The sequence below is a fragment of the Helicoverpa armigera genome, chromosome 14 (genome assembly GCF_030705265.1).
Source record: "Helicoverpa armigera isolate CAAS_96S chromosome 14, ASM3070526v1, whole genome shotgun sequence".
Taxonomy (NCBI): domain Eukaryota; kingdom Metazoa; phylum Arthropoda; class Insecta; order Lepidoptera; family Noctuidae; genus Helicoverpa; species Helicoverpa armigera.
In genome coordinates, this window is record NC_087133.1 from 10,276,692 (window position 1) to 10,291,156 (window position 14,465).

General features: G+C 36.4%; 1 protein-coding gene across 3 annotated transcripts in view; it reads left to right on the top strand.

Annotated features, from left to right (window-relative positions):
* Positions 1-14,465, top strand: part of LOC110375337 (uncharacterized protein) — a 93,576-nt gene that overhangs the window by 61,941 nt on the left and 17,170 nt on the right. For 2 of the 3 annotated variants that reach the window (XM_064037771.1, XM_064037773.1), the window contains exon 4: positions 12,549-12,620. The exons of the other annotated variant lie outside the window; for it this stretch is intronic. In XM_064037771.1, coding sequence (XP_063893841.1) covers positions 12,549-12,620 — 72 coding nt within the window. The remainder of the gene's footprint in view (positions 1-12,548; positions 12,621-14,465) is intronic. 3 annotated transcript variants of the gene reach the window in all.

Here is a 14,465-nt window from a genome sequence, read left to right on the forward strand (position 1 = left end):
CCAGCGGTTGCTGGTTGGTGAATGCAAAAACACGTGAATGTGCCTTCTGATTGCGCGAGTGAAGCGAGCGCGAAATTTTTTGTAATATTTTAGAACTCAAAACAAAAATTACTTAAAATTTTGCCCAAACGTACATAACTCTTTGTTGATGATGGCGCCTATGTATTAAAATTTTGGGACTTAAAGTAGTACCGTAAATAAGAAAGTTCATATGGAAACTAGATGTTACTTTCTTATTAATAAAAGAACTTAAAAAGGACGCTCCCTTTTTGCTAGGGTAGACTAAAAAAATCTTGAAAAATAAAAACAACTGTAAAGTGAAGCAAGCCCGAAAATTTTTGAGTTTTGGATCACTAAAAGTCCTAAACATATTATAGTAAAAAGCGACTGCGAACTGAAGAAGCCGCGACCGAAGGGAGCGCGAATTTTTTTGAGTATTAGGACATTAAAAGTAGCTATATGTGATAAAAAATTGAAGCTCAAAGTAAGGAAACCGCGAGCGAAGCGAGCGCGAAAATTTTTGAGTTTTGGGACATAAAAGTAGTGTTTCTTCGAGAATTTCTCAAATTTAACGCCGAATTAAACACAAATTCGCCTTGGGCGCCCCTGAGCCCGCGGCGCCCGGGTTATTCGCACACGCTGCGCCATAGGTTAAGATGGACCTGATGCTATCCATACATTTGGATACAGTTCTTGTAAGTTGCAATCTTTGATGAAATTTAAAACAAAAATAGGAGTAACATTCTGATCAAGGATTGGTTGGGGGCGCCTGCGGCGCCCCTTATATCCGGCGCCCTGGGCCGTCACCCAACGCGCCCTACAAAACCGCTACTGACTGCGATATCTGACATGGAGGCGCGAGCGCAGCTAGCGCGAATTTTTTTGGGGATGCAAAGGATGAACCCGTCAAAATTGATAGGGGACGACCAAAGCGAGGGCGGTTTTTCTGAAATTTGATTGCTAATCTACTCATCTATTTTTAGTAAAAATATTTTTATTACGTAATTATGGTTTAATTTTGCCGCCCCCTAAATAGTGCCGCCCAGGGCATTTGCCCCCCCCTGCTCTCTCCCCCCACGCTACGCCAATTGTTGATCTTAAATCGTATGTAATAATTTTTAATTTTGAAAATGATCAACAGATGTAACTGAAACCGGCAGTGTAAGTAATATTCTTAGCGCTATTGCTGTGTTCGGAAATATTGAAATCAAATAATTGGTAAAAAGATATTGTTTTTTTTTTTAATATAACGTGATAAGTCGCTCGATTTGCCGCCCCCTAGGACGTGCCGCCCGCGTGCGGTGCACGCGCTGCACGCCCGCTTACGGCGGGCCTGTAGGTATAGCCAACAAAGAGTTATCCATAAAGCAATGCGCACCACTAGACCAGTAAGAAAGAGATAATAGACACATAAAGCGTGTATTGTAATATACTTGTCAAACCGACGTACCTTTCACATACAACCTAACTTCGTTTTGTACTCCCTTATATACTCCCTTATGTACTCCCTTTTATAATGCCTTATGTACTCCCTTATTTAATGCCTTATGTACTCCCCTTACGTACCCCCTTATGTACTTTTGTATGTACTCCCCTTATGTACTTCCTTATGTACTTCCTTATGTACTCCCTTATGTACTCCCCTTACGTACTCTCTTATATACTTCCGTATATACTCCTCTTATGTACTTCTTTATGTACTCTCTTATATATGGTTATGTAACTTTCCAGTTTTGTTTTGTTTTGTTTTTGTGTTAGATTTAAGTTAAATTTTATTATTTTTGTATGTGTGTAGGTATTGTGGACACCACTATCGAATTGGTATTACACTGTAATGATAGTGTGTATGTTTTTAAATAAATAAATAAATAAAAAAAATAACTTAGTCGTGTCGTCACAGGGTCACTGTTAGATTTGGTAATTTTGACAGTCTAGGTAATTTGTCAGATTAGGTAATTTTGAGTTTTGGTAATTTGTCAGTTTGTGACAACATCAAGGCTTACCCGTTACCAACCACCATCATCACAGCAAAAGTTCGGTACTCCACTTATGTACTTATAGAACTGAGCTCGTTTGTTTGTTCGTGTTGTGCGCACTTGTGGTGAGGTGCGCAAACATAATATATGAGTAGACTGGTGGATAGTGTACCTAGTGTAGTCTGAAAGATTATTGTGTACCTACCAAAGTTTCATGTGAAACTGAGTTTGGTGTTATCTCGCCCCTTTGATGCTCTTTTATTTTGTTTGTCAGGTCAGAACCGACTATTAGAATTGAAGCACAGTCAAGCAGTTATAGATGAGGCTAATATCAATCCTCGTACATATTTAATCTGGTCATAAAAATACAAATAAAGTTAAATATAAACAGATAAATGTTTACATCGACTTTACAAAATATTTCAAGCAGTTCGATATGAACACGAGTCTTGCCTTTATCACAAAAATCTTACGTCGAATGTATTCAACACAAACTTTCCCCCAATATCAGAACAAATCCTAGCAATAAAATATTTAGGTACCTGCTTATTTGCAAAGTTATATTAAGTTCATGTTGCAAATTCTAGCAGCGAAATATTATAGCTTCCTAAGTAGATGGATACACTTCTAAAGGTATCATCAATTCTTTTGTTACAGTAACTTATCCGAGATGTTACTCAATAGGTACCCAGCACTGTTTGCCGAGCTTCAATAAAATAGGAATACAACCTGGTGAAATACAGACAGACAGTAAAATAGCAATATTCAGCAGTATTGAAGTGGATATCAAAGGATTAGATGCTGGCTCGCCTAGTTTGGCATAGACCGACAATGTGGATGATTCTGTAGATTGACTTGTAGTAAGACTTTCATCTATTTCCACCTAAATTATTTTTGTTGATCATTGCCTTACTACCGACAACATAACTTTTAGCTTAACCTTATTTGAAGTGAATAGTTTACTTCACTTAGTGGGTCTTTAGACGATCGAGCAATTTAGCTTATATGTCTGAAGAACAATCTTACATTTCATACTTTTACAGTAACTTGAAATATATGTAGTATTTCTAGTAGCTCTTAAAAGGTACCAATTTATCCCAGTCGTCCTGTGCGCAATGTCGCACTGTATTGCGTATAATTTCTTAGCTAATAAATTATATTTGTGACAGTTCCACGCCGTCCGGACATAAAAGCCGAAAGGGTTATATTTTTGGTCCAGTGTACCTTTAATATCCGAGGGCATAAGTATCTCTACTCGTATAACTTTGTTTGATTTGTTTTTATAGATGAGAGTATAGATAAGAGTCTCATATAGAAAGAGAGGGATTCATTCATCCTGTTTAGTCGCTTACAGAGTGGACGATGGCTGGGTGAAGATGGAAGTCTGTAATACCCATCTCAACTTTTTAAAGTTTTTAAATGTTCCCATTCCTGGCTATACCCAATGACAATGTGTATTTACTAGTGAACAAAAATTAGCTTATGATAGCAATATTCGGCTTGCGTGGTGGCTTTAACAACTGCGTTAAGCGAGCACGGGTGCGGTTTTATACAAAAGGCCTGAAAACGCCTTCAGGCTTTAGTTGCAATTTGAAAAAAGAAGAACTAATGTAGCTCTATCACTAAACTTTTTAAGTTTAAAGTTAAAATTAGGTATCATTAATATGGGCGGAGGCCCGCCAGGGCTGCGGGATTGTTCGAAAGAGTTACCGCGGTCCTGGTACGTAAAAGACCTACTAAGGAACACGACGGATTTTTAGTCAAAAGTCTGACACTACCTCACCGCTGTTAACCCACAGCGGGAACATTTGATGATTTTTGCCGTGGCTAAAAGTAAAGGTATCATTAATAATCCTTCTATATTATGTTGATATTCAACGACCCTAAACACCCACTAATCAATTATGTTGCTATTGCAAACATGCCTAATAAATTCGGGGAACTGTGTTATATTAATGTGGGTGGACGGGTGATAATTCTGTCAGTATCTATAAGTGTTAGTTGAGCTGATAATAACGCGATGAATAGATATGGTAGTTTAATGAAGCCGTGTTATCGTAGCATTAACACCTGCTGTCAACTATGTTATTAACGAACATATTTAAGCTTTGATGTTGTTTTTCTTTCATTATGAAACACGTTACAAGCTTCCATCGATGGTTTTTCCACCCCCGTCCCGTGGCAATTGGGAACTACACCGCGCCTGTATAAAAAAACCTTCCTGTATATAAAATGGCTATCTAAAACTGATATTTTTTTCTTATTGGAACACTTCTTCCTGCACTACATTAGCTGAGAAAAGTTTGCTGGATTTTACATCTATGTATGCCTGTATACCTCCAATGCAATTCTCCAATTGGTTGCTGACACCTGAAGTCAAAGGATATGGCCCAATATCGCCGTACAAAGCTCAATTCAAACACGCCATTCCTTATTCCTATTCTAAGTTATTTAAAGAACATACTATACATAAAACAGTGGAGTTTCTTGTAAATTAATTCAGCGAATACATACGAGTATTACTCACGTTGACGAGTGTAACTCCGCTAAGCTCTCCCGTGTCCTAAGTGCGGGACTTTCTCGTGTTTACATATTTACGGCCTCCAGTGTACAGCATTCAAATACTAATTATGTAGGTAGGTAGGTGTATTTCTTAGTATTTATGTTATGGCAGGAAAGACTGCTTGTATGTCTTCAGGCATAGCCTGTGGTTCCGCGTTCGATTCGCCGGTTATGTTAGACGCCTGTGGTTCGTGGTTCGAATCGCTGGTCGTATAAGAGGGAGGTTTTATGGGGTCTTCCTCATGTGTCTTGATTTATAATCTTATCTTTTACTTAATAAATATCCCTTGAACTTTTCGATCAAAATGCTGAAGTCTTTTTTTGTACCACGATACATAGCAACTGTGCTCAGAGACAAAATTCACGTAATAATCTTATCGATCAGACATTGCTACTTGATAGACGATAGATTGATGAAACATCTCGAGCCCGTCATAGTTATATATTGCAACGATTATGTTTGCATCAATGTATTGTGTATTCAGATCAGACAATATCAGTCATTGTTCGCCACACCCGTCATCCCGCATTCGGATAATATAATTAACGAGTCGAGACAATACATCTTGTGTTTATGGTCACATCCGACAGTCAGGTGTTTGATGGCCTTTCTGAGATGGTAGGATGAGAGAACTATCTCTACTTATGCATTTTTGCGTCTTCATGCGGCATTTTCGAGTAAATTAAAAATCACTAAGTAATAGAAATAGCTAGGAAGGAAGAAAGGAAAGGGATAAATAAATAAGGAGGGCAAACGGTTAGTTAATTAGTCATTATAAAGGTAGGCAAATTAATTAAATATTTACTCATTGTGGGACATCCCTCTAAAGATGGTTGGGGCATTCATTCAAAGACGGACACATCGCCTTCCCAAGTCTTTGTGGTTTACAAATACGTCAAGATTTATGCCATTACTGCAAAATTTATGTTGATAGAGCTTGATAAGTTTTGAAGAACAGAATCTTTAAAACTATCTTAATTTTTGGGAGAAATTCCACGAAGAAACGAAGGACAAATTCAAACCAGAAGGCAAATCCATTTCATATACCTAACATAGGCGATCTTTTGAATCTCACTCTTATCTTGTTTCAAACTAACGCCTAGCTTTCGGATATGACGACATTTTGCGCCCGGATACCACGGAACCCTTCTAACAGCCTGATAAGACCAGGCGTTTTCATACACCGCCGACTCATCCCTAATTCGATCAAACCCGAGGTAAATATTTGTTAGAATTTTGCTCCGATCATCGTCTCTGTGACGGGGCTAGTATTTCCAATGTTTAAAGGCTGTACGTTAAGAGTATTATAGAAGGTTCGATTGAAGCTTTCACAGTAAACTAACTTAGTTATGGTTCACTGTATGTCAGCGATTCCCATCCAAATATTGGGTTCGAGATGACCGTCATTTCATCCCTGTTCAAATTGCCAGGGAAGTGCAAAATCTAGTATATCTCCAACCTTGACTTTTAGAAACCTTTAGGTAAAACGTTATATTTACTTACTTTCCCGATTTTAGGTAGCTATTGTTGCAAAAAACAGAAGTTTTAAAATGTGCCTTTCTCTACTCCCCTTCCCTCTTATTTCCTTTAGAGTATTTAAATACGTTTCAAAGTAAAAATGCATTTTCGATGTACAAAAACTTGGAAATTGGATCACTTTATTTAATGACTGCACCGCAGTCGCAGCTGGGAACCTCTTTTCTTTATTTAAATGGCAGCCATTTTGTATAAAATTCTCCGACATTACCACACTACAGATTTTTTTCTTCGTGTATGTTTCTTTTATGTTTAGCGTAATTATTTTAATGAATTCTTAAAAGAGAGAAGCACGTGTATATTTGCTCACTAGAGCATTAAATGTGTATTTAAAATGCTTAGAATTGTAAGACTTATGTCGTTTATTCTCTTATTTATATCCTACTTTTCACGGGAAAATTTTAGAAGCGCTCAACCCTTTCCTCATTTTAAATTGATCATGGAAATAGGGGAGATGACGTTGCAAATTATGATAAATCGAGGGTTTCATCGCAAAGAAGTTTGATCATTAATTAATTACTGTTGAGTGTTGACTGAACAGATTTAACTGTTTGTTTCAAAGCTTATTTTATGCCAGATTTTACGCTGCACTTTAGTAAAAAAAATTGTAGAAATATACGTAACAGTTTACCGAAATAACAATGGAGTCAAAGTGTAACTAATTTGTTAATAACATGCAGGAAATATTTACTCAAATTCCGTAATTCCCTGAATAATAAATCAAACAATTTAATTTTGTGGGCATATTAACGTCCAAAACAGTTATAAAATCATACGCATAGCTAACAAATGAGGTCTAAATAAACCGCAAATTAAAATGAGTGATTTGGATACAATACGAATTTGAATTGAAATTGCGTTCAGTCATGCGACCTGGATTGTGACGTCATAATATTATTAATCCTCCCGTGAAATTGACCAGAAACAAATATTGGTAACGTTGAAAAAACAGCTTAGCACGTTTAATTTTCGGAATGTACTATGCGAAAGATTATTTTTGGAGTTAATGAGGTTGATACACTGTGCTGTACTGAATAAGTGCTATTTAATTTTCCGTTTAATAAATAGATGGCGCTGTACATATGAACTCTTCTGAAATCACAAAATGTTTTGTGTTTGATATCATGTAGGCGATAAGTTTTTGAAAAATAAATATAGTGAACTTGTTCGAAAAGGAAGACCTGTCTTAGTGAGTGATAAATAATTGAAATATAATCTGGTATAGAAATAACATTATTAGGTAAGACTGAAGTAAAATAACTTTAAAGAATGTATCTAATGCAAAGTCACCGTTACAACTCGCCTTTGCGTATTTTTTCTACATCCGATAAAATAAAAAAATATATAAATTACACTAATCATTACCTAACTGTACAAAACAGAACGTGTGAACTAAATCTCATAGCCCGCAATTGATTTCAACCATCTGTCCGATTTTAACGGAGGGGAGCAAAACTGGTATTTTACACTTGTCCAGTCCCCGTCTAGACTGGATTCTTTTGCAAAATATGAATAAGTAATTATTAGTAACTGCCACTATGGACAACTGGATTGACCAGTTTATTTACGAAGCTTAGGTATACCGTGATTTAAATGTATTGCATTGCAAAAATATCGCAATTATTGAGATTGAATGATTTTATAATACCTACACCCAAATTGATTACTGTTAAAACTGTACATTGCTGAAATAATAAATAAATAAAAATACTCTTTTTTAACTAATCCGTGTTAATTTGTGAAATCGTCAGCGTAAAGTTGTATTTGCTAAGTACTAAAACCTATTTGCAACCTCTACCTACATGGATAGGTACAAAACACACTATCCATACGCCACCTACCTAGTACCGTATAGCATAGAGCTTTTACCGCGGAAACGTCGATGCACGTCCGACAACAAAGTTAGCGCGGTTGTCCCAACCAGGAAGCGGTGACGTCACGCTGTAGGTGTAACGTACTCTCAGTATGTATGCGGCCATTAGTGCCCTTTGTATTAACTTTTTAAACTTCCCAGCTGGCTGAAGTAGAACTTTTAGCTGCCACATGTAGGGTATTATACTTTTAAGCTGTTTTTTTTTGTCTTTTTGCGGTGTGAGAGCTTTTGCTGTATTTTATGTGGTTTCTGGAGGATAATGTGGTAACATACGTATCTAGGCTACAAAAGAATTTGGGCTTATAATCTCCCCTTTTGGAAAATACTCTGTATTTTGAGGAGCGGGATCTTTAAAAACCTTTAACCTCGACAAAAAAGAGATCGGTTACCTAAAATGTACCTAACTCTGTGACTTAGATACTGGACGAAACTTTAAAAGGGTGGATCTAGTTAAAAGCTATGATCGCTTAAACAAAATAACGTCAGAACTGTGTCAGAATGTAGGCCGCTGTCGATGTCGCTGGCGTCTTGTTATCGGCGCGGCCTATTTCTGTCACTAACTAACATTCGGCACTTCTGAGCCGATCGAACATCACTATTAGTTTGACGTCGCATGCCACGTCGTAAGCTGAATATGTCTTTTACTAAAGAAAATTTATATATCTATCTATACATCTATACATACATATAAAAGAAAGTCGTGTTAGTTACACTACTTATATATAACTCAAGAATGACTGAACCGTTCAAACGGTAGTAGCGTTGACTCGGGAAAAGGGCATAAGATAGTTTTTGTCACCATCCGGATATGGCAAACAATTACGGGGCGCGGATGAAACCGCATTCGAAAGCTAGTATTCTTAATAAAAAGTACCCCTAAATAAAGCCGTTCAAACAACTTGTATGTGATAGCTTGGCAAAATGCCGAACACTTGGTGTTAAGTTTGCCGTTGCATTTTGCAAATTCAGGACAGAAAATTTAAATATCACAATTCTGTATTTTCCTTCTTAGATTCCCACTTATTCTAGAAGTATGGAATAAACAATTCTCAGAATCAAACTTACTCTTTATATTATAATAATACATTATTAGTTGTTACTCGTATTTTTTGTATTAGTATCTTTATTGTTTAAAAGTTTATTTCATAAACTTACGTACTTCGATTTATGTACTTAACTGGTTTTTAAAGTCGTGTAAATTGACAAACAGGGTGTTGGCAGTTCTTGACTCTTGTAGTTGCCAGTAGTAGATTTACTTACTATATTATACTTATATACGTACATATGTAGAATGTAGGTACCCACAAAACATACATCATGAAACACATTTCCGCAGCAAACCTGTCTAGTTACAGCTTCCCAACTCGTGCTTGTCGCTAACTAATATTCCGTAAGTTGTGCCGTATGTTCGAGTTGTGTGTGAAGATGTGCCACATGTATGCCGTACGGTAATGACCAAACATTTGGAACTCCGCTAATTGTGACGATCGAGTTTGCCGGGTTGAGGGAGATTTGTGGTGGCTAAAGTTTTATGGCTACAGGAAACCTGCTACTTTGTAAGTCAAATATTGGAAAAGTATAAGATAAAAATAGTTATTTGTTATACAAGAGTGCAAAGTTGCTTTTTAACCGCGGGCTCAATTTTGATGACCGAGCAAGCGAAGGATTCTAAAATTGAAACACGAGCGTAGCGAGTGTTTCAATAATTAGAATCCTGAGCGATAGCGAGGGAATCAAAAGAGCACAAGGTGAAAAATCTTTGCACTCGAGTGCAACACGTAACTTTTCATCCCACCTCATCGAGGAAATTACTAATTGCAAAAAACCAAAATGGCGCGCACATATGAGTATCAAATTAAATAGAAGTACGTATTAAAGTTCATTTATTTGAAAACGCAGTTTAAAAATGAAACGAGGTTAAAAATCTATGTAAAAACAATAATAAAAATTACTTAATTAATTGAATAATTATTTTAAGCAGTATTTTAATTATTTAATATGTATTTGTTTGAAAAGTCTTATCAAGATTGTCACAAATGGAGTATTGCACAAGATGTTCTAAATTCAAATCACTTTGCCGCTCTAGAGGATAAAAACGGTTTTTGCGCTCAGATACCAAATAGTAAAACTACTCTTTCCGAGATGGTGGGATGAAAAGATAGTTTAAATAGAGAAACCAGTATCTGCAGCAAACCTGTCTAGTTACAGCTTCCCAACTCGTGTTTGTCGCTAACTAATACTCCGTAAGTTGTGCCGTGTGTTCGAGTTGTGTGTGAAGATGCACACATGTATGCCGCACGGTAATGACCAAACATTTTGGAACTCCGCTAATTGTGACGATCGAGTTTGCCGGTTTGAGGGAGATTTGTGGTGGCTAAAGTTTTATGGCTATAGGAAAGCTATGGAACTGTAGAAAGACAAACTATTAGACGGGTGTTAAATAATAAGAATAGAAAATTGAAATATGGTCATGTCCCAAAGAGGTTAAAATTGATGAAGAACTAGATTTATGTAAAGTGCAGATTAACACCACAAAAAAAGTCATAATTATAATAACTCCATTTATAGAAAGAATATATCAGATATACCACTATCTCATTAAATATTTTGTCAATGAAATGGGAGGATAACACTGAAATCAGTTCATGCAATTATTTTATTAATTTGCGGTAGTGTGACCCGATTATGTCGCTCACACTCAACACCTCGGCGTGTGATGTGTAAGTTAAATGCTTCATTATACCTTGTAGACTGCAGGATAATGAGCAAGATAATCGATTCAACCGTTGTAAATTTTTCATAAATATTTAATTAGAGTAATTGCAGGCCATACCATTTATTGATCAGGGATTAAGAATAACTTTCTTGTTATTCACACAGTCACAGTCGGCAAGAAATTAAACTAAATACGCCTTAAATTCAGTGTTATTCGGAATTCGAAATAAGATAAACCTAAACCTTAAAACATCCAGGAAATCTATGAGTTACGTCCAAAGAGTCCATCCCAAACGCTGTGCTACAGTTCGTTGAATATTCATTCAGTGTTTTATTGGGACTAATTTAAACTGAAAGAAATCGCTTATTGCCATTATTGCACTCCGTAGGTCTTCCTCAATGAGCACCAACCATTTCGATCTTGAGCAGCCCTCATACATCAGCAGGACTTTCTCTAAAATAATAAATATAATAAACATAACATAAATATGTGTCATCATCATCATCATCATCAACCTATCGCAGTCCACTGCTGGACATAGGCCTCTCCAAGTGCACGCCACTGAGATCGATGAATATGTGTATACAAAACTTAAGTAAAGCCAAGTTTAATACGTTACTACTCATTATTTTTTTTATTTATTTATTTAAATCAGGCATCAAGGCCCATAGAAAACACTATACATAAATATTATAACATTAAATCATATACTAATACATATTTCATATAAACTACTTAACACTAATGCACACGAAGTGTCGGCGTCGGCGTTATGCTATTACAAACATTATACAAATTACCTATTTACTTCACATACATTTTCCTAAACTTCAGCATTTGCGGTGGACCATACATCTGGCTTAGCTCAAGTAATTGGCGAACTTTCCCGCGGCCGGACACCGGTCTAGTTTGTAGCCAGATCTACAGATATACAGCCCACAGCCCGCCCTGTCTATTAACAACACAATCTCTAGTCTGTGGTAGCGGTATTATCAAAGTTTAGCGACAATTTATCGTTGAAGGATTCTAATCTGCCGCTTTGGGAATGATTTATTGCTGAACTTAGACGTTTGATTGAGTTGTGCTATTTTAAACTGTCAAATGTGGCTTTTAATTAATATTATTATACATAAACTTATTTACAAAATATTTGTTTAATGCTCTTTGCTTCGTCTTTTTGACTGGAAGCTCAAATTCAGTTGCTCTAAGTCATTACGGCAGAAAATGAGTGAAAACACAGAATGAAAACTCCGTTTCAGCAACGTAATTTCTTTACATTATGAGCCGCTACACTCCAGACGTATACTCTCCGAAATAATCTTTCTTCATACATTTAAAAAGATACATGAGGTACTCTCTTCCATTACCTTTGCAAATGTAAAGACATAATAGGAACGTATTCGTCGCAAACGGCGTATCTCGCGCCATCTAATTTATTTGTTCACAATAAATTGTGTTGATATTTGTCATTGTTCTCAATGCCACATTAGATTTATAAGATTTATCAACAACGAACAAAATACACTCCCGTATAAAATGAACTTAGTGTATCGTATTTTCATAATACATTGGTACTTGTATAGGTAAATGTGCAGGTAGTTTGTTATTTAACTGAAAGCTTCATAAAGTTGAACGTTAAAACACCGAGACGTTGATAAAGTTGCTCGAATTTGTGCATTCTTGACAGCTCGTGTGAGAATACTTCATCAAGTTATGTGGAGTACTGTCGAGTGCAGGTCGGGAATATGGCGCCGTGAATTAATTACTGAACTTCATAGTGCCAGGGGTTACTTCTCAAGTTTTTTTAACTTTGAGAAATAGTTTTTAAAAGAAGTTTTATGATAAGTTGGTCCTTACAAATAACTAGATGTTATTTCTGTGCAGTGCTCGCGGGAGAGACCACGGAGCTCTCGAGCCGCGCGTCGCTCGCTGAGCCCTCGCCAACTAAACTTCCAAGTACGTCTTCTAATAATAAATAAACAATACGCTACAATAAGATCTCGAAGAAGCAAAATATTTTCATAGGCTTTGAGAAGAGAACGGTATTTCAAAATTTATGTTTATTGAGTTAGATAATCGTTGCAGATTGATTATGATTTTTACAGATTAATATGTTTTTGAGTATTCTACTTTACAAAAAAATATAATTGGTAAGAAATTACACTTTATCAAAAACTACTCTTCATCAATACCATGACATGTGTTTGCATCATACCATCATCAAACATTTTGTCCAGAGATCTTATTCTAGCGCCCATAGTTATGTCACGACACTGCACTAATATATGTCCCGCACAACCAGTCACTAAGCCTCCATTCCCGTGGCAAATTGATCGAGCGACCCGAAAACTCCGCATGAAATTAAATTTTCGCCGACACAACATATTCGCAGCACTTTTTACCTGAAACGAAATTGAAATTGATACGAAACAGAAAGTGTGGACGGCCAGCAAATGGAAAACATTATAACTGGCGTATTTCCAATAGGTGTTACACCCTGGCACAATGTAGATTCCTATCACCGCCATCCCATTTTCGATAAAGAACGTTTCACGTTTGCCGACGCTATTCTGCTGTCGCAACCACTCAGAGCGCGATTTGGGAACTTCCATTGTTTAGATGTGTTTTTGTTTTGATGTACAACCCGAGCATGTGATGTGTGTTTGTTATACGTAATCATGATGTTATTGTATGTGTTCATTTAATTTATTTCGTAACGGCAATTCTTCGGCAAGTGTGTGTTATGTTTTAACCGGGAATATATGTCTTTGAGACTTCACATTGAACTTACATAGATCATTCATTTTCACCATTTAAAAACGTTTCACTAAAATTCATCTAATGATCTTAATCTAGTCTTTTCCGGGGCCATCGTATGCCAAGCGGTAGGGAAACTTTTAATGGCCGTTTAACAGCTTGGAATGAAAAGGAGTCAGTCTGAGCATGACCTGACCCTAGTCGAGCGTAGTGGCGACATTTACCAAATGATACGAACTCGGTACACGACTCCGAACAAAAGACCAGTGTGTATAAAACATGGAAGGGTTAATTTCAGGCGGTTGAAGGTTTTGTTCATTGTATTTTTGGGGTTAGACTGTGTATTAATAGTTTATTGTCGTACTAGTACATATTTTAGAAGTCTTACTTTGACGTTGAATAATTGGTACATATAAAGGTTTAGGAATAAAATATGTCACTAGCTCATGTCAGTCAGCAAATCTCGTATTCATAAATGAAGACAAAAAGTTCCCCTAACTAGGCTATTTCGCATGAACATTGCTCAAAGTGTTATAACAAGGCATAGCTCGGAACATTTACCAAAGAATAACGTATAGTGTTGCTTCCCTTCAGACGCGAACATGCTTTAGATCCGCCGCTATTTTCAAGAAAGCAGTTTTTACTTTTTCACTTTCTGAGATGTAGCTCGGAGCGTTGTGCTAAAGACGGCTATTTCGGTGCTAAATCTCTACAGGTGTAGGTTTTTAGACTTGGATGTTAAAAGTTTTAAGCTGTAAGATAATGTAGGGATGTTTAAAGATTTAAGGTTTGAGTTTAAAAAGAAAACTAAAGTTTTTTTTAATAAATTGTATTACTACGGATTTAAAATGTAAGTATCTTACAAAGATTTAATGCGACTATTTTGAAAGAAAATCCAAAGCAACTCTTTATTTTTGCAAACATGTTCAATTGTTCATGTTTCACAAAATTCCATGGCGAGATTTATCAACGTTATTTCATTCACTTGTAACTTAACAATGCTTGTTTCTGACATATGTTATCGCGAGTTTTTCAGGAACGTAG